This window comes from Centropristis striata, chromosome 1 (assembly GCF_030273125.1).
Source record: "Centropristis striata isolate RG_2023a ecotype Rhode Island chromosome 1, C.striata_1.0, whole genome shotgun sequence".
Classification (NCBI taxonomy): Eukaryota; Metazoa; Chordata; class Actinopteri; order Perciformes; family Serranidae; genus Centropristis; species Centropristis striata.
Window position 1 is genome coordinate 29,415,552 of NC_081517.1, and position 27,298 is coordinate 29,442,849.

A 27,298-nucleotide genomic window follows, 5' to 3' on the forward strand; every position below is an offset into this window, starting at 1 on the left:
AGTGTAGCTATAAAAGACTGTCACAGACTTAATGAGAGTGTACATTAGCTCTAGCGTGTCACATGTGAAATGGTATGTGTTAATATGACAGAAGGCAGTGACTCATGGGAATGTGTCAACTGACTTGTCTTTATTACTTAAGCAAATTATACAATTGGCTTTTCCTAACAGCCAGAGGGCCAAATCTTTATGAAAGCGTGAAGACAGAAATGTAGAACTCTGACCAGCAGATTTAGAATGATATGGAAGGCCATACGTGATGGGATGGAAAAAGAGTCAAATGATGAGGAAATGTCTGCCCATATGATGCAACAGTTTCAAATATTTAACTCTTAGCCAAATACAGAGGGAGAGTCTCATCTAGTTGTGTGCTGCCTGATGAGTGGAGAATAAAAATCCCTGTGTGAACACTACTTGAGGGTGAAAAGAGACACACAGAACAATTTGGCTCATTATGGTGTTATGTGCCTGACCGCAGGGGTCCCACACAGCATTACCCGTGAACGGTGCGTCCATAACATGGTATAATAAATGCTGTGGTTCTCTCGGGGCAAGATGTAAACAAAATCAGTATGCATGAAAAGCATGCATTATGCTATGACCGTTTCCAACCTTTTAATTGGTATTTATAAAGGAAACTGCACATCTCTCGTGTGTCATGTGTAAACATGGGTTTTTAGAGCAAGCTCAGTGAGATATGGGAAAATAGAAATGTTAACACGGAATAAGGACAGACCAAATCACACCAAGTTAAATGGTGATTTTTATTTTTAGAGTCCATATCAAATCAATAGTAACAACAAGATCTCCATCCTAAATGACAGACACATATGAGCGTTTGTCAAAGTTAGTAATTCTCGTCTCGAGGCACCACAGAGCATTCTAAAAATAGCACACACGTCATTATACATACATATACGGTTCGCGTTTGTAAAGAAAGCTGCAGTTTTGGTGAATTAAGGCCACAAAACCACTGAGGTTTAGGGCAAAAAACAACCTGGTAAGGCGTTATAAAAGGCAGTTTAAACAGTAAATAAATGTACGTAAATGCCAGAAGTGAAGTGGGAGACATGAGCCACAGAAGCTATGTAAGTTACATAAACAATGTAAGTTAGAAACCCTTTAGGTGAGTACACAAACCCCGTTCTCCTGGGTGAAATTATGACGTATGTTCGACCCATCCCCCAAGTGTGATATCCGCCATTAAGCTCTGCATCACCATCAATCACATGTCTAAAATGTAAATGTGAGTCATATTTTGCTGCATGTACAAACGCCCTGTATTGACATAGACAAAAAAAGTCTGTGTCCACATTGATGCTGTGATCAAAATAACTGTTGATTACCTCTTTTGTATATCTAATTTTCAACACCACTTGTGCCATATATAGTGCAGTCATGTGTATTGGCCTTGCCTGAGAATGACCACTCCAGCTCTGCTGTAGGGCTTTTCACTGAGACGCTGGTGCAACAGACATGAATATTCATATGCAAACAGTTGATTAAGGATATGTCCACATGAATGTATGACTGACAGTGGGAGTGGAATTCAGGCTCATGCATGTGCACACAATCATGCAATAAGTGAGATTAATAAAACCTAATAATGTGTATGCACCACTTAATAAATCTGATGAGAAGAGTGTGCATGCATGTTTCTGCATCTGGGCAGGGTTTTAGTCTTTAATCTATAGTTCAATGCATCTGGCCTCAGGCACTGTCTTGCAGTAGCGCTTCTGCCTTGGTGTTACTTTGTTAAAAGATGACAGTAACGGCAACTCGAACACTGACAGTATTCAACATTGATCAAATGTACGTTCCAGACAAGTTATTTACAGTGAAGTGTTCCGAAACCATAAAAAGTGTGCACACATACTAATTTTACCAGTGAGGTTTCAATGCATGAGCTCAGAGATTCTCAGGGATTAAGCTGACAGTCCAAAAACAAGGTTTAATCATTACAAACACATAATCTATAAAAACTGGCAGCTGAACAGTTCAGCACTTGTCATGTTTCCAACTTACTATGTCTACGCTCATACTGACACAGCAAATATTGCAGAAGCACATGTAGACAGATGATTACTATGAATACGGATCACATGCAGTTCCTGGGTCAGCCATTTCCCCAAGGAATATTTCCCGAAGATTGATTGTGCAAGGAAGGAGACACACACACACTGCAATGACCACAGAGACGCATCATGGCACGGTCACTGGGCAAGAAAGACACAAGACCACAGATGCGCAATGAGAACAAATCCACAGAAATTTCTGAGCCCAAGCAGACACACAAGCACATTTGCACAGGGCTCTCATGGCGATTTGGGTGGGAGGAAGGTGATGATCTAGAAATGAAAGAGGGGGGAAATCTACACAGAGCGGCGTGTATTTTTCCATTAGCAACACACTGCTAAATTAATACATGAGATGGATTATAGCAAGCTTCTGATTACTTCTGTCAGCAGACATTGTTCTTGTCTTGAACCAACACTCCCTGCTCGAAAAATCGAAACACTATGTGTTCTTCAAACACATAGTGGAGGAAAAACTGAAGTCATCCAGTTTGTGAAAACATTTTTCAAGTGGTTTCCAATTCTCAACCCAACCATGTCCAATTTCTCACACCTTCATCATCAGCGGTGAAATACTGAAACTCACTATAGCTCACTGCTGATTGGAAAACAAACATTTTACAAAGCTAATCTCAAACAAAAACATAAGCAAAGTTTTTACCCCAAAACTTGTATGCAGGTTTTGAAAAATGGTCTTGTTTTCTTAAAGACAATGAAATATCAAAGCCATCCCATCGTCCTTAAACATTCAGCTTCAGAGAGCAAACAGTTAAAAGGTAATAAATAAGTGATTATTCTGCGACAGAAGTGAGGCTAACCTTTCCTTCAGGCCTAAGGAGTTGTTGTGCCTTGCCCTCCCATTTTATTGCTGATCAATAGTATTAAATGCCATGCGGCCTTTCCTCTCCAGAGCGCCGGCCAGTGGACTGTCCACTCAGTAGTAAATCCCTGTGGCTCTGCGTAGCCATTCAATTTTCCGCCTTCAGCCTCTGAGACTCGCATCCAACGGATGAGTGATGCACTTTAACTGCCCAACATTAGGGAAGGGCATGTGCACGTTTGTGCACGTGTAGCCAACTGCACACATGCATCATCATGCATGCCCATACACAGCTTCCTGAGCGATTCTGTTAACCTTTAGCACCCTCCTACCGTTAGTGATATACATACCCTTCCCTGTTAAATAATTGATGAGGCCGTTTAGGCCCATGTGTAAAGTGCATAATGTGTGCAAAAGCTCAGGGGACAAAAGCCAGAGGGGGTCCTCTTCATTTTTCCAAGTGGTTGAATCAATCAGCTAGCTGTGAGAAGGACAATAAAGAAACCTGTTTGCACAAGGTGGGCGCTGTGATGGCTTCGGGCCATGTTACACTTACACATTAGAAACGATACACACTGCTATATATAATAAGCCAAGGCAGACAAACATTTAAATGCAAGGAAACACACACTGGCATTGCACATTTGCATTTAAGGAAATCCATAAAAACATCCTGTACATCATCTCAGCACACATATATTTTCCTGAAGATGTAAACTGAGCGCTGCAGCCCTGCCTACGTATCCTGCAAAGCTGCATATAAAAATGGATCTTAGATTTTTAACACTGAAGGCTTTGCTCATTTTTCATTATACCCTGTTATTTAAAATATCTTTTGAAGTTAACAAGTGCTGAAGTGCAAAGCAGTGAGGATTAACGAGCATTAAGATTGGTACCTGAATGGGTTTTTGGGTGGCAAAGAGGAAAGGTTTTAGCAGGAAGTGTCACATTGCAGGGGTGTCAAGCTCTGACATTCTTAACCATGCGGCGTGCTCGCTGGCAACTATATCCTCATAAAACCTCCTGGAAGCATGCTTAGTTTTAAAGCCTAGAGATGAATGGTAGAGAGGGACTGTGCCTTACAATGATGGATAAGAAAACTGATGAATAATAAAACATGGCTCTGGTTGTCAAATATTTTCTTTTTTTTTTGGTGTATTTGTCCTACTTGAATATATTTTAACAACATTGTCGAGTTTATCTAACTACCTGCAGTTTAACTTTTTAGAATTATACAATGATATCCAGGCTCTGGATAGGAATACATTAGGTCTTGCTTTTTTTTAACTTATAAACACTTGCTGGATGTAATAAATAGTGGCAAGAAAACATGATTCAGTAGAAAATCAGTAGAGCTAGTGGGATCAGTGGCGTTATCTGCAATAATGATTCTCATATTTTACAAGGTGAACTTCTGAGAGCAGCATCTATTCATTCTGCTTTAAGAGTGCAATAGACTTTCAGTCTCTCCGTAATATTTCCTCATTAGTAACCCTCTTAGCCCATGTTCCTATACTCTGTTTGATCCTCCCACTCCTTCATTATCATTCTCACCACAGATGTCTTTTGCTATCACTGAGGTTACTAAATTCATTTTTGAGGCATGAAGGGACATTCTTGATACATAGTTGATAGAGCTACAAAGAGTGGGTCAATCAATTCTTCCAGGTGGGACATGCTTTACCACTTGATGAAAGAGCAATTTTGCATGCATTCAGAAATCACCACACACTTCACACAAAGCCCAATGAAACAGCCAAACCCCGGATCCAAATATCGGCTGGAGCACATTGTTCTCTGAAGAGAACTTGTTTACCTAAAAATACCATTCATCTCGTGTGTGTGAAAAAAAAAAAGAGTCAACGATTAGTCCTTGGGGAACTAATCTAAGGAAAACAGCAGCACAAGAAAGTGGGTTTTGAAATCAATGCGCAACACTGGCCAATTAGAACATTTCAGACACTGTGCATTCTTTATAACTTTCCACCTCTTCTTCAAATATAAACATAAGAAATTACTGCATGTTTGTGTTAAAAGTGCCTATTTATTCGGTAAAAACACCAATGAGTCCTTATTTGACTTTGGCTTAATTTTAGCATGACTTGCCTTGCGGTTTTCACATAATCTTCACAACAAATGGCAGACTATGTGCCATCCGAAATGCTGTTTACTTCAAAGACAGACCACATAAAAGCCTTCTCAAATCTCATTCTGAAATGGCTTCAAGTGTGAGATATGGTCACAATGACAAGTGTCAAATAAATCTGTGAAGCAATCCACAGAAAACACAGCTTCAAGAAAAGTGTTAGATATGACAGTAAATAACGTCTGAGTAATATGTGACATGTGTCGTAGCAACAGAGGACATATACCTTCAGTACAGTATGCATGTCTTTGCTTTCCTAGCAGGAGGCTGCCTCCAGTAAACTCTACTGGCATCCCCTGCATGTGATCACTACAACACTCTCTCCCCTCACTATAACCTTCATCCTCACTCCACAAGCCTTTTACATTTAGTAATCCATCATATTTGTCCAACAGAATTCCGCTCCAAAAGTAGCGTCTGTCTCCATCTGACCTTAACCTCTGCCAGGGAAGTCAAATGATCTGCAAAACCATACTGTGCACTTCAGCTGAAAGCTTTCCAATGTGTTTTCAGAACCCGACTGCTGGTAATACAGAGGTGCCCACATCAAATTCTACCCCGACAAATGATCATACTAAACCCAACCTGACAATACGGTCACAACAGTCTCACATCGCCAGAGCAGCCTGTGCTCCTGTCAAAAACGTTGATTTAAGTTAAGTTAAAGTTTTAATGGCCGGATTCCGCCGTTTGGTTGGAGCAAACAAGCGGCGGACTTTCACCCAGGAGAGCGCGGTTCTTGTCCCATGTGATATCAAAAGTAAACCATTTTTAACTTAAGTTACGCTGTTCGTGTAACTTACGCTTTTTACGTAACTTGCGTAAAATAATATAATAATATATAATATAATTCCATTGTATTCGAGAAAAGGCCAATATCTCCAACACTTGGCAGATCACACCAAAACAACCCAGACTGATAAATAGCCCTAAATATAAACAGGTGTTTCTACAAGCAACGTTTTTTTCAAACTAAAGCACCACAACTGACTTGTGTGTGCACACTATCTGTCGAAACTGATACCATTTAATTTTTCCAGGGTTGGTTTAATAATTTAGTCCACACAGTGCAAAGATGAAATATTTACCACAGAAAATAAAGTAATTACTGGATCCAATCTTATGCAACCAAAGTGATGCAACTTCCTACAGCATAACCAAACGATGCACTACAGGGAACCATAGCTGAAGTTTTATAGTGAACACTAAGTCTGCCTCTAAGTAAATAGAGAATTCAGACATAACTGGAAGGAGAGCTGTAGACTGAAGTAGCTTAGCAGCTGAGCTCGGCAAGTGAATTATTCATAGCAATGGGTTTATTTTGTGTGTTTTTTCTGTTTTGTGAAATAATAAGACAATGTTCATCAAGTTAACCCGGTTTATCGGTCACTGGGGAAGAGGATGGTTGTATGGATAAAGGGAACACAGTTGGACAATTTAAAAAGCATACATACATTTAAAAAAGTGGATAGAGAAACAACAAGCAGACATTAATTTTTGACTATTCAGGCTCATTTAGATTACATCTGTGCTGATCTTGCTCCCAGCCAAATATGCAGACAATCAGAATCCCAGATTATCTATCTGCTTCTTTTCCCTTTCATCCTCTCCCTCTCTGTCTCACTCTTACACACGTACGACAGAACAGGGGAGGCCTGCTGGCTCACTGTCAGAGTCCTTTGAAGATCCCAAATGGATCTGTTGTATTTTACCCGTAGATCTGCTGAGCATCTTCACAGCACAGGCACTGTGTCACAGTCTTATCAGTCCAGGGCACTACGACGGTAAAAGAGCGTGTGTTCGGGTCGGTTTGCTAAATATCTGATGAGGGAAAGAACAGTACGGATGACGATGCAGAGTAAATGAGTAAGCTGTTACAATAATGTCCTGGTTCACAGATTACCAGACAGACACAGTGCTGACCTTGGACTCTCCTCTGCTGCTCCCACAGCTCTCAGGCCTGAGACAGATACTATTCAATAATGAATATAGCAACACTGACTCTCTCTCACTCCTTTTTTTAGCTCTTCTCTCTCTGTCTCTCTCTCTGTCTCTCTCATTAATAAAAGTTTTAAATTCATTTGTTTCTTGTAGGAGGAATAAGTACTTGTGACATGGTAAATTAAATCAAAAACTGCAGCTTTGAGAGCTGCTTACTGAAAAGAGATGAAGTGAATGAAACACAGGATGAAACAGTATATAAACATTTCATGATAGCAGTAATTCAATTAAATTTAGCTCATTTAAAAAAATGAGATTTATCTATACATTTCAGTCTTTCTCAAATGATGTGCACAATGTGTGCTTTGCAAGCAACTGGAAACTTGTCAAACTAAAAAGACAAAAGAATGCTTCTGTTTTATTAAGTCTTAGGTCCTTAAGTTTTAAAATGTGGCAGTGCCCAGGCTTTTACTTTGTCTTTAAAAGAAGAAAAATATTTCCTTTTGTCCCTGATGATAAAAGAAAAATGTTTTTAGTCTTGAGCCTTGATGTTTCAATCATGCTGAGAAGCACATTATATATGAAGTGCTGTTCAAACTTTAAGTTTTCTCATCTCAGACACGACTGTAATCATGCAGCCTCAGATGGATTGGATTGCTCAAAAATTGTATTTCAAGAAAAAGTTTTTGACGTGACAGCAACATGTTTTTCTCCAACTACTTCTCCAACTAAGTATGGTTTAAATATCCCCAAAACTTGGGGTCATAACCTAAATTTAAAGTGTTTTCCTTTATTTTAGAGGCAAATAAAAAAAAATCATTGTATCCATATCTTGAAATACTATTATACTATCTTAATTTATATGAAATTGATTGATCATGGGGGAAAAATGAAAATGTAATGTATATACTATTAAGAAGAGTTAGTGATATGAAAAAGGGTCCTCCAGTGTTTCCTCACTGAAACACTGGAGGCAGGATAGAAATTAATTAGATAAATTAAATAAAACAGAAAGTAATGTAAGATAAAATAAAATTAAAAACAAAAGTAAATAATAATGAAAATAATAATAATAACAACAACAACAAAACGTAAAAAACCTCCATAAAAAAAAGATGAAAATAATAAATGAATAAGTAAAAAGTACATAAAATCAAACTACAAGGTTTTATGGCTGCAGCATATATTACTACACATCATCATTGCATTTATTGGCTTTTTGAAGAAACAAAATAGTGAAACTGGTTTCTGATATGCCTGAGTACCATTGTTTTGTGGTGGAATGGGTGACCTTTTAGTCCAAATATAGATTTTTGGAGTAAAACGTTGTAGTTTTGTGACCCTGCCAGCTTGCCGGAATTATCTACACTGAAAAATATATATTTTTTGGCCCTGTAATCGTTATTTCAATCATCTATATAAATTCTTCAAAGAAAAACGAATTCAGTGCTTTTACTTTAAAATAGCAGTTTTTCATGTAGTGCATTACTTAGTGATTGTTTGTTATTATGTGTCCTCCGTTTTGTATGTAAATTGAATCATTCGTTCGAGTAATATTCACTAAACCAGTTCATTGGCTTAATTAGTTGATATTTCCAAGTAAAATGTAATTGAGGGACATCAGTGAATCTGCAATTTACTTGTGTATTTTCATAAAAATACACAAAGTTCTATTAAATAAGGGGTTCTATTAAGTAAATATTACTTAGAAACAGCATGAGTAAAGATTACAAACACTTTCTGTGTGGAAAAACTTGCCTAGCTTTTTTTAAGTAAATGTCACTCCAATTTTTTTCAGTGTATTCTACGATCAGAACCGGCCAGAACTCCGAAGCTCGAGCTCGGCAAGTAAGCTAAGAGCTTTGCATCCACTACACGACTGGCAAGTATTTCATCCAACTTGATGTCCAAAATCCCAAACTATCCCTTTAATCAGTAGAGTTTGTATTTGTGAAAATTGTCCTAAAACCAGGATGGTTGTATTTCTTAAGTTATCTGTTCTGATGCAGTGTATTTTCTATGGTAGAAAAGCAGAGAGCGCACACAAGCAGCATCTGTGTATGGCTGCTGTTCAGAACCCTGGGGCAAGCCATATGCTGACATAGCAAGGTGTCAGAAGATACAGCCCGAAGACAGATGAAAGTGTGTTTCACAAGATCCAGCACTGACCCCGAGGCACTGGCAGAGGTAATGAGGAGACCGGAGCTAACAGGGAGCACTCTGCATAATGACAAAGCTGTCATCCTTATCATACTTCTATATTACTAACTATCATCACCTTTCTCAGGATATAAGTTTAAATGTAGTGTGTAGTGTGTGTGTGTGTGTGTGTGTGTGTGTGTGTGTGTGTTGGACGACACTTCTGTGTGTACAGAAAGGAGAACGGGAGACATGGCACAGCCCCAATATTAGAGTGCAGTGAAGAGAAACAGAATAAGACGAACAGATAAAGAGAGAGAGGTAAGTCATTTTGAGTCCCCGCATTGTAAGTGTCTGTGAAATCAAGAGTTCATGTGTTGAAATGAAATGAAACAATACTGCACCAATTTTCATCTGCATGCTAAGCAAACAGGAGCAGTTGATACATCTACAGTGCAAAATTGCTGTGAGGTCACTGCCAGATTAACTGGGAAATTAATACACTGACCAGCTGCAGTCTATTCAAATAATATGTGAGAGTAATGTGACCAAAACTGATATGAATGTGTTTTTTTCCAACACAAGCATCAAAAAGAAGAAGCTTCTACGTCCTGGGGTAAAACATAAGCGTGATAAAGCAGATATTTTCATCACTACACCTACAACATCTGACAACCCCCTTTACCTCTTTCTATAAAATGATTGTGACAATGTGATTTATTCCTGACAGATAAAGTGTTTATCTTCTTAAAATTTAATTAACTTATTAATCAAACTCTTCCAAACATATCACAATGAAAATGAAACCACAAGTTACAGAGGATTGTGTCTGAAAACAAAATTATTCCAACTTTAACCTTGATTCAAAAAAAGTTGAGATACAAAATAGAAAACAGAATGCGTCAAATTCAGAATAAGTGTGTAGCCTATATTTACAGAAAACAAAAGTTTCCATATTTGAGCATTATATGTCTTGTCTCTGTACTGTATCCAATTGAATGTAGGTCACAAAGGATTTGCAAATCATTGTCTGTATTCATTACATTTTCCACAGTGTCCCATGTTTTGGGGAACCAGGGCTGTAGTTAATACCCATATGTATATTACTGTCTATTCCATTAATTATAAAACTTTTCCTCAAGTCACAATATTAAACACATTTAATCGTTCAGTTCCTTCTAGCCAATACTGAGGAAAAAAAAACAAGAAAGGCAATCGTCAAGAAGATACAGCTGTCTACATTTGGTTTAATGCCCTTGAGGTGCATGACAAAACATGAATGTTGCATCTATTCATGATTATGAGAATTCACTATGAAGCAGAAATACCTTTCTGTGGAGGCCAACAAGGACACAGGCTTAATTCTCTCAGGGGAGCATTGGAGAACTGAGCTAATGTCACGATATCATGCAGAGCAGGAGGGCCAGCTGAGGCAACGATAAAGGAGACCAAATGTGTCATGTACGTTACATAATGAGCCTAAAAAGAGCTAAATCTATTTATATCCATGGTGCCTGAATGATGAATCAACTTAGATTCAAGTTTATCCCCAATAATATGTATCTTACACTGGTTTACATTCATTTCTTATTATTGCACACTTGGTTCAATACTGATGACTAAAAGCTCAGCCACTTAATTTGTGAGTGTGTCACATCAACTGCGTACTGTAATATAATTGTTGGAAAGAAAATCTTGGGAGACTCTAATAATGAATTGGTACCAAATTATCTTTAATCCATGCTTTGGGTTTGTGAAGATGTCACTGTTTTCCCAGCTGTCCAATTCATTTCCCCATTTCCCTCTTCCAGCTTAAATTAAGGATTGCTTCCTGTAACATAGCGAGTGTCCAATGAGTAGCATGCCAAGAAGCAGGGGTTCCAAACTTCCTTTGAACATCACTGCCTCTTGCAGGGTTCAAAGCCTCTTAGAAATGTCATCCAAATTCAAACAAGGGATAGAAAAGAGTACAAAGAGTGGAGGACTTCACATCTTCAAATCCAGTGAGCTTTTCTCCTTCTTTGCTTTCAAAAATGAAGCAAAAGTCCAGCTACACCCATTCCCTCAATGCCAAGGCAATGCTTTATAAAATCTAAATGTGTGTGGTAAAAGTTGTTCCTAAAATGAGACCAAAGTCATTAAACAAAATCATAAGCTTTTTTGTTTTTCCCTAAAAAGTTGTTGACAAGCTGTCGTCACATTCCTAAAATTCTGACTACTCTACAACCTTTGAGAGCAACTGTTCTGCGGTTTCAATAAAAACTTTGAGGAGAAGTATAGCATCCCCTTCTTGCCTCCAAAAAGTGTCTGTTTGAGGTCCAGCCTTCCTGCTTTTCTGCTAGCTTAATGGATTATGACAGTGATGCAGCATGAAGCCTTAATCCCCTTGCCGCCGTCGTCTCCCCTCCCTTTATGTTAAGCCCCTTGACTAGAGCGTGTGTGTGTGTGTGTCAGGTGCCAACCAAAACTAGGAGCCAAACCTTGGGCCTGAATCATGTACAAAAACAAAAGGGGTTAAAGCATTCACTGCTGACAGCCAACTCTGGCCTTCAGGTGTAGCTGCTAGCCCATTACAAGGCTTTGAAGTCAATACGCCAAAGAAAAAGCTGTCAATTTAATAACCAAGAAAACCAAAAGAAATGAGGCTATATCCACAACAATACTGCTTTGCTGTGTCTCCCGAACACATCTAACCCATGATTCATGTGAATATAGACAGCGCCTCACTGATGTTAAGTTAGCTGCTAATTCGATATTCATCAACATCACACACTTCTTGAGTTCTTGTCTTCCCCATCAATGAAAACATGTTTCTAAAGGCCTCCATTATCAAGCCAGTGTTTGTTTTCACCCATGTGATAATTAAAGAGAACCAACCTCCGACAGTGGCTGCACAATTACAAACGTATACAGTAAGAAAGTAGCTAATTATCAGTTTTACATTTAAAGAAGTTCATAAAGAGCTGGGCTTCCTGCTCTGTTAATATGCACAATATACAAGAGATGACTTCTGAAATCAAAGATTCACTAAGACAAGAAGGTTTCACTGACAAGGTTGGCATGGGTACTCACCAAGAATGAATCCATGTTAGTATCAAAATGACCTATGGGAATTAGAGTCCCCTTAAGAAAGAAACCACAACTAGCACTTTATTTGATAGCTCTCTGGTTCAGCAAACTAGACGGACAGTGCAGCAGAAAGACTCTTCCCTTCATCACATGGAGACAAGAGTGTCATGCCAACAACCAAACATCCCAATGGTGGAAATCCCATCCAAGAGGCGGAATTGGGGCGGAGAGATCAAATCCACTTTGTTGTGGTGCTCATGTCTTGTGTTAACCCTTTCAGAGTGAATGCTCTTTCTATTGGCTTTATCAGATGTGATTAAACATGAGATAAATGCAGTATACAAAACATAAAATTCATACATAAAAGCCAGAGTCTACATCTCACTTTCAACTTAATTCAAAGACATTACCTGCAGACAAGGCCACCAGTTATTGCATCCAACTGCAAAATAATAAAACAACGGCTTCAAAGCAAAAGGACCTTTGACAGTAATTAGACAATAAACACATATTCAGACTGCAGATTAATTCAGAATAAAAGACACCCACAATTTCAAGGCAGAAAAACAGACAATAATCGTTAGAGTGATGAGTATTAACAGGAAAGTAAAACAGCATATCTTAATTTAAATACAGGGCCAATAGAATTATCAAATTATTAACTGTTGATCAGTGAAGTATTATGATCCTTTACTTACAGCACACTAAGTTTAATGTTATTATAATACTCAGTATTAAGGGCCCATCCACAGAATAACAATATTAATCCATAGGGGTAGTGAAATGATTAAGGGGGGAGGGGGCTTTGAATACATACATTAAAAATCATATTGGATTGGAAGAGATGGGGCAATTTTAAGAAATGAATGTGTAATCTTAACTATGACTTATAACATGTCACAGTTAAATGTGTCCCATTTGGATGTTGAATGTGTTTGTGTTATCTTAACAGCAAGTGTATTACTGTAATGTTTTAACTGAAAGCACCAATCAGTGTTAGAATAGAAATGGCCCAATAGCCTAAAAGAAGTAAAGAGTCAACTCCTGATAGTTCATTAAACAATCCATTCTGTCTTTGCTTTTGTAAATTAAATATGTAAAGTCGTCCATGTCTGATCTTCCTTGAAAGGGAAGTCAAACAAATACACACAACAAATGAAGTAAGCAAGTGCACATAAACAAAGCATAATTTCTATGTACATAAGGAGTGAAGATGGAATTAAATGGGTGAGCAAGAAGCGGAAGTAAAGACTAAATCAACACACAAACCAATGACAAGATTAAAATAGATTCAGTGTGTGTGTCGGTGTGAGGAAGAAGAAGAAGAAGAAGAAGAAGAAGAAGAAGAAGAAGAAGAAGAAGAAGAAGAAGAAGAGAGGGAGAGAGAAGAGAAACTGTCTTTTCTCTGATCAAATAGTGTTTGGCAGTAGAAATTCAAGCTTTGATGAAACCTCTGCACACCTTTCACCCTGAATATTTGGGTTGGAAAGTTTTTACCTCATTAGTAGCTCCTGCTGTGAAACGATTACAAGAGACGCACTACATGATGTGAGACTGATGTGAGTTCTGGGATCAGAACACTTATATTTACCAGAAGCGCAGATCTACTGTATCAGCAGGACAAGGAACAAGACATCACATGGCAAGACGTGTTTTTTTCATTTGTTTGTCGTATGCTGACATGGACAGCAGCCCTAATAAGGCCCTTTTTAAGTTGAATTTAACATTTTGGTCTGCCATGTGTTATGATGATTTTGTGGTTTGTTTGGACGCTTCCAGGCGCAAAAAATGTTGTATAATATGGCATGCCCTTAACCTTAATACTCATGAGCAATTATTAACTTCCGTATCCCTTGCACTGTTCTCAAAACAGGCATAAATTAACATATATTATCACTATCACCCAGATGTTTGAATTCACTAGTTGGAATAAAGAATAAATAACAGCTATATATATATATATATATATATATATATATAAAGCTGTATATATATATATGATGATATATATATATATATATATATATATATATATATATATATATATATATATATATATATATATATACACTTTCATAAGGATAGTATTATATTTCAATTATACCTAAAAAAGCAACTATCAAGACTATGCATACACATTAATAACTGACCCTTGACCGACAGAAGCAAACAATGGTGTCTTACAAAGTTAAATGCTGAACATTTCTACATACAAACAATAAATTCAGTTTAATACATACAATGTCAAAATAGGAAGACCTCACGAGCCACAACAACACAGCATTAAAGTATCCACTGACTGCCAGTGAGAGAGGCTAGTTAAAGCAGAAGTTTAGCCAGTGCTCAAGTTCTGTCAACATTTTCTGTGAATATTTAAAAGCCTCCACTTTATATGACTATATATGCCATAATGGCCAACTGGTTTCAGTTCATTGCCCACAAATTTCCATAACTTACATAAAGTCTAGACTGTAGTAAATGAAAACAGCCCAACTTCTAGCACCTGATATTTTTTTTCTCCACCTGCCTCTCAAGACTACCACCCTATATTTCTAAAAAGATATTTATATGGCCTGCAGTATAAAATGTTTACTATATCAGAGGCCTGCTGCCTTCATACGCAGTGATAAAGTAAGCCCCTCAGTGTTATTAGCTATGGACTTGCCCAGTACTCCAGCAGGGGTGAGAGAAGCTTGGTCATGATAAATGAGCCTGCTATCTCAAGCAATGTCAGGGCGAGCCTGTTTGTCTATCCTCCCGAGGCAACCTTTTATTCCATCCAAAAACACTGAATCATCCAAATTGACAGGAAAAACAATCACAGTGTCTCATTTATATCCGAAAAGGCTTCACACATCCAATGCAATTGCAGTAAAGATGAACTACCATAGTTGGTTGTTGAGCTTATTCCCATACGTGTGGATAGCGAAAGCATTTTGCCGCAATATCGTCTTTGTTGCAGCGCTTTACTGTTATTGTGCAGGAGTGTCTGTGATTAATCATTATTAACTGGAATATCTATCAGCTCAGAGAGGTAACAGTCAGATGGAGGGAGTAAATAAAGTTACAGATCATTTATTAAAAAGAGAGAAATACCACAAGATTTCTCCGTTTAAATCAGGGCAGGAAAATTCCCCTGGATCATAGCACTGAAAGAAGCAGATGTTTGTTATCTCTCGACCTGCCTGACAAAAGACCTGCATCTGAAATCTTTCTCTTTTGGCTAAATCAATAAGCATGGCGTTAGGAGTTCACATGCTTAGAATAAAGTTGTCTGAAATAATCCAGGGATCACTGCTGCAAAAAAACAGCAAAAATTGATTTCAATAAAGAGAAATTAGGATGTCAAAGGGAAGACATGCCATTTTTCGAAATAAAAACTGTTTGGTCGTGAGGCACGTAATTCGCTGTCAGGGCAGTCAGGCATTGCTATAAAAAGGAATTAATAATGATCACTATGTGTCAAGAGAGGAAGCTCATCAGCCCTTCCTGCTAACATTAAGCAATTACCCAACTGTCACTTTGATGACCACGCATGAGAACAAACACAGGATTTGGCTGACAGACTACATATACAATTTAAGCCTGAATAGAGTTTATATACTGCCTAAAATTAAAGTATATATTCCATTAGGTTTTGTACAGATATTTGATGCCAGTGCTATTCAAATTAAGGTGATGATACCAATTGAAAAATGCATGTCTGGGTTTTCTTCCAAGCAAACAGTAATGGTGGTTCATTGGAGGTTTTTATGTAATCCAATTACAGCAAATAAGCCCAAAACCTATAAAGTTATACAGGCAGGGATGAGGAGATGGATGGCCAGCAATAACTCAAGCTTAGAAATCCTATAAAATGACTGTGGAGAGAGACACATTCTCCACTTCTGCTTGGATTCAGCCATCTCCTGATGTGCTCTGATTGGTGTTTTGATTATTTGCCATGAATTTAACTTTGTCTAGGCACAATATGAGCTGTTTCAGCGAAAATCAAGCAAGCAAGTCTAGTGCAATGCTCTCAAGGTTGATCGGGGTAAAGCCTGTGTGTAAATATATGAATAGTTTATAAGAACTGAAGCTATTAAAAAAAGACCTTCAATCAGATTTTCACCCCAATACTGCAAAGTTGAAATAAAAAGGAGGAAAATGTGTTGGAATGTGTTGTGTTCAGTGACTTTTTCTATATTAGCACTGTGTGCAGGTTGTTCATTTTTTTTAAAGAAAAAAAAGAAAAAGCATATGTTCTTTGTTTTTTCTTTGAAGATGAACAATTCTGGTATTGTGACAATCTCCAGAAGCATGTTATTCTTCAGCACCAAATGCTGCCATTTACTGTCCTGTTTTAGTGCATGCCTGTATAGATCCCATTCAAAAGCTTTACAGCCATTACTATGGTTATGTTGGCACATTTGACATGTATATGGACATCATCACTGAAGAGATTGTATCTCCAAAGCCTGCATCTAACTAGTGTCATGGAATGCAATGTCTGAGTCATCAAATAAAAACAAGCAAAAAGCAAAATCAGATGCTTTGATTAAAGTTGCATGACCTTTACCTGAGTCAGCTGTACAAACGGTATGATTTCAACACGACTTGACAATATTAAAAAGGGATGACACTCGACTTCAACACAAATGACCACTGACTTTACTTGGAGCCATGATTCACAAAGACCTACAGCATTACTGTACCCATTCCCAAAGTGAAGAGTGAACTACTATCAAAGCTTGCCAAGATGTTATATTTCATGAGAACTACATCAATTCCTGCTTATGTTTGCACTGCTGGAATATGTATCGTTGACTTCAGCACTTTCATTTCTTATTTTGAAAACAGCACACATCTCATTTCATGTGTAACTGCACAACTGCTTTTTGTATTTTGTTGTTCACTGACGTTTCTCAAGGCTGTTCATATATTACAATGGAATGAGTTTGAAAAAAGTAATAAAGGCAAAGTTTACGGGGCATTCAAGTGTGACTCTTATTTGCTAAACAACTAGCAACTACCCAGTTCTGTTGGTGCTTAGATTTCATTTAGTGAAGAATTAATTATGACTTGTTTAGGACTGTGGACTTGAGTGTAAAAATGTGAACCTTCCTCATGATTTACAAAACAACCACTTGCTCCCACTTCTGAGTCAAATACATATTGAAACAAGTGGATAGATGAGGGTTTTGTGTGTACACTCAGATAAGCCCGCACAGTATAGTTATCCCCATAAATTGTTAACGTTTGGAGCTGAAAGGGCTGCTGTAACAGGTAAAGCTTGCAAAAAGTCTACAATCAATACTTACAATACAGTACATTCTCTAGGGACCAGAGAGTAAACAAGTTGTGCTCTGAGTCCCGGGCTGCGAGTAAATCCAGCCTTTCCAAATCTAATATTCACCACTGTCAGTGGGTCAGCCATTACCTGCAATGAAGCAGCTTTTATGAAGACATCCTGGAGATATGGGATGTGTGCCAATGTCTTTCTGTAATAAACAGATACTTTACCACCTGGAGTTTGTATTCATGGTGGGAGTACTGTGAGTAAGTCTGCTTAATTTCTAAAAAAAAAAATAGGAAAAACATTTTTGGTGTATTCTGTTATTCTATTTGTGTGCAAATGGAGTTTATTTATACCCAAGGCAGACCAAAGATTTCTAGATTTCTGAAAGTCAATGCAGTAAACAACCTATCATATTTGATTTTTGAGTTAGTTAGGCATTATAATTAGTTATTGTTGCAATATAATATAGTTGATGGTACATGTAGGTGCTTGTGAGAAGATCAATCAATCTAAAACCACAAGTTATACTTTGGAACAATACATACTGCATTGAAAGCCACTCCAAGACTAGACCCCAATCCTAGACCTTACAAACTTCTGTCAAAATTCTGTAATAGAAGCTTATATCTACAAAAGCTCCAGGTGGAGTTTACTTACAACATGCTTTGTCTTTGTTTTTCTGAGTCAAAAATTATGACTGTACTCCAAAACAGGATTCAGTAAGATTCAGAAAAAGTCAAAACAACATCCAATCCTTGTGACAGACTTTTTCAGTTTAGGCCAGGTTGACCATAGTCATGTTCGGCCATCTGTTCTGCTTGAGAAGCCAAACAAAGTCAGTGGCGATGAGCCAATGTCTTTGGCACACAGTCTAACATCTTTGCAACAAGTGATCAAGAAAAGGAAGAACCAGAAAGAAATCCATTTTGCTCCCATGCTGAACTGTAACACGTGTCTTGTGCTTACAAGTCCATTACTATTGACGCCATCAGACTTAAGAAGACTTGCTGATTGTAAACAAAGCTTTAAGAGTATCAGAAACTGTGAGTTAATTAAACCAATTCAAATACATCAACCAACTTGAGTGTGAAAGTAGACTCCAGTTATTTTTTTAAACTTCAATACCTTGGCTGCTCTTTTGTTACATTTGCATCACAGAGTGAACTGAACTACCTGTGTGACCAGGGGCTCCAGAAGCCTCTCCACAGTCAGGGTGCGGATTTCAAGACTCTTGGGGTCCCATTTCAACAGGATGGGGGAGGTGGCGGTCGTCATGGTCTCTGTTGGGAGCAAAAGCAGATCAATGGTTAGAGGACTGTTTGGCTGTGAAAAGCTTTTGGCTCAATAAGACATATAAACACCGTGACAGGTCAGATTGCACACTTGCCCAAGAGGGCATGGTGGGCTTGAGGTTTTCACAAAGTTTGTGGGCAGTGATGAGCTGTGGAACAGCTCTTTAAAAAGCTGTTTTGGGATTTAGGCATGAATGTTTCTCAAAAGCTGACAGGTTGATAAGTCAAGAGCATAGAAAACAGGTGGTTTCAGAGTGGGTTTGGGTTTTAAAAGATGGCCGAAGCCTTTCAAGGGCAGCAGTGTGTTGTAGAACTCTTCCATGGGTGGTAGTTTTGTCCAAGTACAGTCTTGCTACCCCACTGAATTTGCATGGTATCATTTCTGTGCTGCACTGATAAAAGTGTGCCAGAAACTGCAGTTTTTTTTGGCCAGGTTAAATCTCATAAGTTTCAGAGGACTTTTGAGTGGTTAGATTTTGAAAAAAACTTTGAAAAAGAAGACTAAACCACATCATCATTTATAAATGTTCTGTTATACTTCTTGTTGTCTTTATATCAACTGTAAGTTATTTTCAGGACAAGATTGTTATCACTGCAACCACACAAGAAAGCTTTTCTCTGCATTGTGTCACTGTACAATAGTACTGATGGTATTATAAACACAGGTTTCAGACTATATCGAGGCACAGAATATGGATTTATTAGACAGTTCCCTGTTATAAAGTAATGTTTATTTCTATTTAACAAAGTTTCAACATGACATTTCTATTTAAGCATTGAGTTGTGCCAGATGTAGCCATGGGATAACCAATCAGAACTTTGTATTCCCAGACCTTGTATTTCTTCATGAGGTTTGTGCCAAAACTCAATCCTCACAGACTTCTCAACAATCCCACTAAATAAAATTAAGCCCAGACGAAAACTACTGGCTCAGGAACAAGATTTCCGTGGATCTACAGCAACTGTTGACAGTCTGCAAATCTCGGCTCTGCACATCAAACAAACGCAGCACAGTCAACAATTCCAGCACACCACAAATTATTGGCCAGCCACCTCTCTAACCTTAAATTTCTGTAATTAACTTTCTTAATTATCTCCATCATTACCATGCATTTCTCCAAGCTGAAACTTAATGAGTAAGGCTATAAATTCAGGGATAATTGTATTATTTTAATTCTTTAGTTTTATAACTAGATGTCATTCAGTGGAAATTTGGCATCGATTTGACCACATTGCTAATTACTTAATCATTCAAACATTGCATTGTATCATTGCACTATGAGGGTCCTAGTTAAGGAAAATCAATAAAGGAAGCACAGAAAAAGAAAAGAAAAACAGGCGAAAAGGAGATAAAAAATTACCAAAAGTTCCACTCATTCAGCAAATTTGACAATCGCACCTGAACCACATCTTTGTATTGTAGAGTACAGCCGAAGCCCCTTAAGTAAAAAAAGATGCACTCCTGAGATGGTGCTGAGCCTCGCAATTTGAGTCTCAACTGTACAGTTCTTTAAACAATCTGCTTTTTAACTTGGAATATTTTTTTATTACAGTTTTTAAAACCCTTAAGCTCAGTGGGGTCATATTAGGTGAATGTGAGGACTGAACAGCTGGCATGGGGGCAGCCGTCTGTTTTACTGTGGGGATGTGTTTCTACAGTAAGCAATTTCAGAATGAGCCAGCTGGGACTGGCTCAGTCTACTGCCAATGTCAATGAGGCAGAAGGGAATAAAGAATGTGAATAAGAACGACAGATCTGGGCCAGAGGCCCCTAATACTACACACAGTGGGTTAAAGATGGATGAACAGTACAAAATCTGGCAACCTGGCACTATTGATGAAACCACAAACCAGACATTATAGTTCTCTCAAAAGAGCATGGACCTTTGAATTTAAAAAAAAAATCAGGCCTTCACTTATGCTGGTGTCATTACATTTTAGTCCCCGCAAGGAAATCTGGACAGGAACAATAAATCAGGCTTTGTGCGTCTGTCAACTTATCAATCAGTCATGCACAGTAGTTTGACAGAACCTGGGGGAGTGATGCATGTAATTTCTCTGTTCTGACATTTTCAGAATTACACGTACTGCGAGGTTGAGAGGAGTGTTGAATACAGTGTGGCAGTCCTCATGCACTTCTGGCAGAACCCGAACTCTCGCACAATGGAGTTAAAAAATATTCACACACAGCATATATATATATATATATATATATATATATATATATATATAAGAAGAGTATACAAAAATGATGGTCCGTACAGGTAATTTCTGTGGTGAAAAGTGAAAATTTGGGCCTTTTCCAATAAAAGTACTCTGTAAGCCACTGTGGCTAAATTCATGTTGAGTTTCCCTGAAAAAAGAAAACACTTGTTGTATGTTTAGAACGTATTGTTGCCTTTTCATAATAGTTTGATATATCATTCTGCTGTTCAGAAAGACCAACAAAGTAGTGAGTTCTTTTTTTCTGGTAGCTGATGCCAATTTTTAGGCAGCCAGCTGGTTGTAGGTATTAGCTTAGAAAAACTTGGAGATATGTGCCTATGCCAGCCTCTCTCTTTGTAGATGAGTTCAGCAGCTTTCTTTCAGTAAGGTTTGTTTTCAGTATTTCAGTATGGTTTATTTATTTACTATGAAGTGTGGTATTAAAGGTTGCTTGGCAGAGCTTGATACATGGGGTAAAAACAAACAGGATGGATGCAAATGTTTAAGCCTAATGAACATTCCAGTCATGAGAAAGCAGCAGCATTTTAATGAATATCAGACTGTAATGTAAAAATCAACAATGAACAATTATAGACAGTAATAGAAAGCAGTTTGTCAAGAGAATGATAATAAGTGATACATTTGTTGATCATCAGAAAATGAATTGTCAACTATTTTGATAATCATACATAATGATAAGTTGGATTTTGGGTTAAAACTGCCAGAAGTTTTCTGGTTCGAGCTTACCTATTTTGAGGATTTGTTCCTTCCTCAGTTTTTGAGAAAAAAAAACAATACATTTGATATGATTGAGGACTAGCAAAAATTTGGCATTCTCTTCTGACATTTTATGGACTAAACAAAACAGATTAGTCAATCATGAAAACAATAAATAGCCCTAAAAAGATCAATGCTGGAAATGATTCTTTATATGGAAGGTCTATCATATCTGAAAACAGTCTAAATGTAACCTGTGGTGATGGATGTCATTCAAACACAACTGCTGTCATCATTACAATGGAGGCTCAACTGATAAATAGCAGGCTGCAAGCAAAGCCTGCAAATCACAGCAGACAATACTATAATACCACTGGCAGTGACAGCGAATGTTCTGGTGACTCATGTGATGCAGTTTATTGTTGTTGGAGATCTCTGTAAATGTCATGAACCTGTAAATGAATGCTTGTCACACCTGCATATGCTAATTATGATCATGAACAATGTGACAAATGTCACTACATAAGTTAATTGCTGTGCACAGTGTATTTGAAATGTAGTCACGTTATAAATAAAACTGCTTCTTCAAAAGTTTCAAAAACAGGGTATCTGATGTTGTGGAATATAAGCAGGGAAGCAAAGTGAAATTTAGTCAAAGATGTTTCTGCATGAGGGAGTCTCTCATGGAGCCAGAATGAAAAAAGCTGAGGGACTGTCATCTGTCAAAGAGACTGTCATCTATAATGTCATTATTCAGCTGCACTGTTTAACAACAAATGTGAAGATACAGAGGGATATCTGGGGATACATTTCTAAGATAAATTTAAAAAAGACTTTCTCCCTTGTATCATTGGTACAGCATTTCAACTTGATTTTGGCCAAGATCATGTGAATAACACACCCACTGGTTCAGCAGAATGGTCGAACAAACACACGAGTCTCCAAGGTCTAATACGCATGTTGTAACAGAAACACTGATTAGTGCAGCTGGAAAAATTACGTCATGCATGAAAAGGATTTCATTGGCAGTAAACAAAACGCACAGGCCCCACAGATAACTGGGGGCCACAGAGCAACTTTAACAGCCAGGGTTCCTTTGTGTTAGCTGGCTCAACAAAGCCTACAGCATCAATATCTGATCTCTGGCTCTGTGCACAGTCACATAAAAGGGGTATTAAGTGTCATTTACCCCACAAACTGATTGCGTTCTGTATTCTGTGAAGAAAGGGAAAAAATATCGGAACAAAAACCTACACTGTTGCTGCACACAAATTCAAGAGATGAATGCAGACAGAAAACTACAAGTGTGAATTCCTAAATGACTCTCTTTATTTTAACTGATCAATACACTCACTATGTCAAGTGTTAATTTCTAATGTAACAATTGCACATTCTGCAGCTCTTAATCATTTATCTTGATGCAGTAGATTTAAATGTTATATTCAAGAACTTAATTTATGACATTATACCATAATGAAGGATATGTGGAAGTCTCTGCAGTTTGTGGCCAAATCAAAGTGAAATTATGTTGTTTTCTTGTTTTGTTTTTTCAAAATTTGTATCCCACGATTGTGTAACCCATTTATTTATCACCCACTTGCCTATATCATGATCCTGGGTGCCACCTCATCTCTGTCAGTCTGGGGAGAGCCCTGAACTGGACTCATGCTTCCTCCGAGACATGAGCAGTTAGCAGACCGCTTCTTGTCACCTGACGGGGAGTTTCCCCGGTAGGACGTAGCGCGTGGGAGGATCACGTTATTACCACCGGTTCCTCTCCCTCCCATCAGGCACCCCGACCAACCAGAGGGAGGCACTATAGCGATAGCATAGTATAGCATTGCATGTTTTTTGTGGTAAGGCCCTGTAAGGGGAACCTCGGGGGAGGAGATGCAAACTCCACACAGAAAGGCCCTTTTGCCGACACCGACCAGCCCCGCGGGCGCTGGAGACATGGAGGTGGGGACACGTCTCCAACGCCCACAGCGGACCCAGAACCTTCTAGCTGTGAGGCGAGAGCACGACCAACTGTGCCACCGTGCCCCCTAAGTGAAATTATGTTCATTGATTGGCTATTATCTGAGATGGAATACCAGGAGACAAAAATATTTTGTAATCTGTGTTCTATTAGCTGCAATATATGAGCATACGTGTAAAACGGACTTCAGCAAATCAAGACCAAGCAGAAAAACATAATCCAAAGTGGTAACATTATGGTTTCAAGAATTTTTATTGCATTTTATGGAAGCAAAAGTCACACTGATAAATAATTTAGTGAACTATTAATGTATGCTACCAGTGATTTTATAAAAGGCTTTTTTTAGAGCCAGTATATGGACAAATGGCCAGAGAGCACTAAGAACATATTGAGTAGTTCGGTGAGAGTGAGAACATCTTTGCAAATAAGATAAAACAGTATTCTTGCTGCACGTTCCCCTGACAACGCAATACAGTTTGTGCTACTGTAGCTGCACAGCTTCATTCAGAGGCAATAATGTTCTGGCTCAACAAGTTTGCATATCTATCGTATTGCTGAGAATCTGTATCGCTTATCGCTCATAGATTGACTATAAAAGTACACTGTTTCTAAAGAAGTTGCTTAGAGAAAGGTGCTTTATAGTCAATTTCCAGTCAGAACTTGGAGCAAAAACTGGTCAGGACCATGTTAGACATTTTGTAATTAGTCTGTTATGCTTCGAACCTGCAGCACTCTGAGATTTCCTTTAATGTAAAGTGCATTATAAATAAAATGTATAATTATTATTATTATTATTGATCTAGCCAGGTTAAAAGAGAGCCATCTTTAGACTCATTATACCTCACTAACCCACACATTTGCTTATGCCACATGTGGCTCTTCAGGCATTCTGCAGTGGCTCCCTGTGGTTTTCCTTACATTTTCATTTTCATTTATCATTGCTGTAGGCCCAAAGCAATTTGTATTCTTCAATTGTTAAAATGTGTAGCCTATACACGGCAATGAAACATGTTTTAACAACTTAAAAGTGCATAGTAGCTTATGAAAGCCAACTTCAAGTCTCCCTTTGTGTTTACCTAGCTTTCGATTCCTAATCTCCTGAGATATTTATTTAGTGTCCAGCCTCTCATTTGCACTTGGGTCCTCACTGCATTCTAAAATAAATCATGTTAATACATGGCCATTAGTAATGCTGTTAGGCCTGTTTAGACTTAGTAGATGTTTTATATTCATTGTAAGGCTCACAATCAGGTTTGTGAGTTCCTTTCTGACATTTTTGCTAATTTTTTTTGGCCATCAATGACTCTTTTGTTAGTAAAGGTTGCCGACCCCTGGCTTAGGTATACAGCCTTTTGGTGCTGTATTTAGAGTTTAAAAATGTGTTAAGGGCTGACAAACCCTTACATTAACATGGCTACCGCTTAACATTCAAACAAACATACCCAGAGAGCCTCTTTTATTAGCCAGGCTACAAAACATTTCCCCACCAAGTAACTCTCTCATGGGCCATAAATATGCCTGTAATGACTGTCAAAGCTCAACCAGAGTCTGTGCCTGTCCGGCAAAAAAAAACAAAAAACTGAAAATACGACAGCAGCTTCTCATGGCTAGTTAGATTTGACTTTCAGCTCTACATTGTCACTGTGCATGCTACACTAGGCACTGGGTAGTCAGCTTCCTCAATGATCCCTGACCCCCGCGTGTCACACACCACAGAGCCACAAGGTCACGCTTCACACACAGTCTTTGGCCCCTCAGTGCTGTTGCATTTTTTAAATATGCTGGGAGAGAAGTAGTGTAGTTGAATGTTACATTACAGAAGCTGTTAAAATGCAGCATTTCCATTAATGCAATGAAAACAGTTTCAATAGATATATAAGGTCAAGCAGGGTCGTGCCTTAAGTACAATGTGTCTGCCCAGGCACAGTGCAGATATCCCCCATCCCCAAATGATAACACGATCCAGATGTACACAAATCCTGAGATTTAAATTCAGACTGCCAAATTTTGCCAAAAGATGACATGTTTGCAGCTGTCCAGAGAATTCAATAAAGCCAGAATGTGTTGCGATCAGTTTGGTGAGCAGCATGCATTCTGTCCCACCGATTTGCTTGGAACCCCCAACAGCCAGTATTTGATAACAAGTAAAAACACATCCAGACAACTAGAAGAAAGAAATATATTTTAAAGTAATCTGACACATATCCATCCGTACCATGCAAGACAACAATATACTATAGTGAGAGGAGGGTAAACAAGGTTTTTAGATGACTTAGGGCACTTGTGCATTCGCTTTTGCTCACTTGTCACTGTGGCATCACATTCCCTACACCATCTCAATAAAGTCTGTCCTTTATACAAATTCCAGAGTATTCCCACACCACAGCATGAGCCTTTTTCTGAGGACGGATAAAATCTCTCCCTCTCAGATCTGTGTTGTTCAACAAACATGTTTTTGGTGAAGAGCATGAGTCAGATTTCAGTTGTTGTAATTTGTGAGATGTCCCGCCATCTGCTGTGTACGACTGCGTGTGTGTACGTGTGTGGTTGACAAACTATCAGAGCCAAACAAGGCAAAGGAATAGGATATGATTAATTTAATGTAAAAGAAAAAGAAAATTTTCAAGAACAAAAAAGCAGCTGCAGCAGCATATATTGTTATCTAATGTGTGTGTTTTGTAGAGAAGTTGTGTGTGTTTTTGCATGTACGTACTGTCCTGTGTGTTGGTATGTGTCTGCTTTGGCAGTGTACAGTTAAAGCAAGCTTTGTTTACTGTCATGTTCCAGTCTTCTTTTCCTGAATAAATCTAAAGACTGTTCCCTTCCGCCCCAGGACAAGCTTTTGGGGAAGGATGGTGAAGTTTCAGAAGGTTTAGAATAACAATACGCAGCGAGGAAAATGGGCCATCTGCTAGGTTTTTTTTTAGGATTTTTTCTAAAGCACGGCACAAGCATTCGCATAAATATTCTACTTCTCTCGGCTAGACACTGATATATAGACAAACATTCAGGCAGTTTTGGAAAAAAGTGAGGAAAAAGAAAACTTTAGTCCAAGTTGGCTGGCTAGTTATTCACAAGGCTTCTGTATATATTACTGAGCTGTTGTTAAGAAATGCTTAACACAGAATTGACTTTTTTTTATACCCCAGTTAAGTGCAGTTCTAAAAATCTGCCCCCCTCTACAATGAGACACTAAGAAATAGATTAAATACAACAAAACTGCTCCCTGCTGATTCAAAAGTTACCGTGGATTTACATGAATACACCAACAGTTAGAACTTAAAGGAACAGTTCACAGGTGATACTTTTAGTTTCACAAATTGTTGCTATTCAGCAATTAAATTCAGTGCTGGAAAGCAGCATTCCCACTGCTCACTTCATCACTGGCCTGCAGATACAGTTCGTGCTGAGTTTGGCAACAAATGTTCGCCAAATTGTAGCTTTCTTGTTCATTAGTGTTTCCGTTTTATGTGTTGGTGTAAATGGTACTCAATTTGTCTCTGCTCATTAATCATTTCTGTCTGCAAAAGAGGTGTTTTCTCTGTTTACTGGTAAAGGAATAAATAATGAGAACGACAGTGGGATCAGTGCCATTTTAAAAGTAACACTCCATAATTAGCAAGTGACAAAATAGAAGT

At 38.2% G+C, this 27,298-nt stretch overlaps 1 protein-coding gene across 2 annotated transcripts in view; it reads right to left on the bottom strand.

Annotated features, from left to right (window-relative positions):
- Positions 1-27,298, bottom strand: part of ctnna2 (catenin (cadherin-associated protein), alpha 2) — a 352,125-nt gene that overhangs the window by 305,451 nt on the left and 19,376 nt on the right. For both annotated transcript variants that reach the window (XM_059337500.1, XM_059337510.1), the window contains one exon: positions 18,642-18,748. In XM_059337500.1, coding sequence (XP_059193483.1) covers positions 18,642-18,743 — 102 coding nt within the window. In that variant the 5' untranslated portion in view covers positions 18,744-18,748. The remainder of the gene's footprint in view (positions 1-18,641; positions 18,749-27,298) is intronic.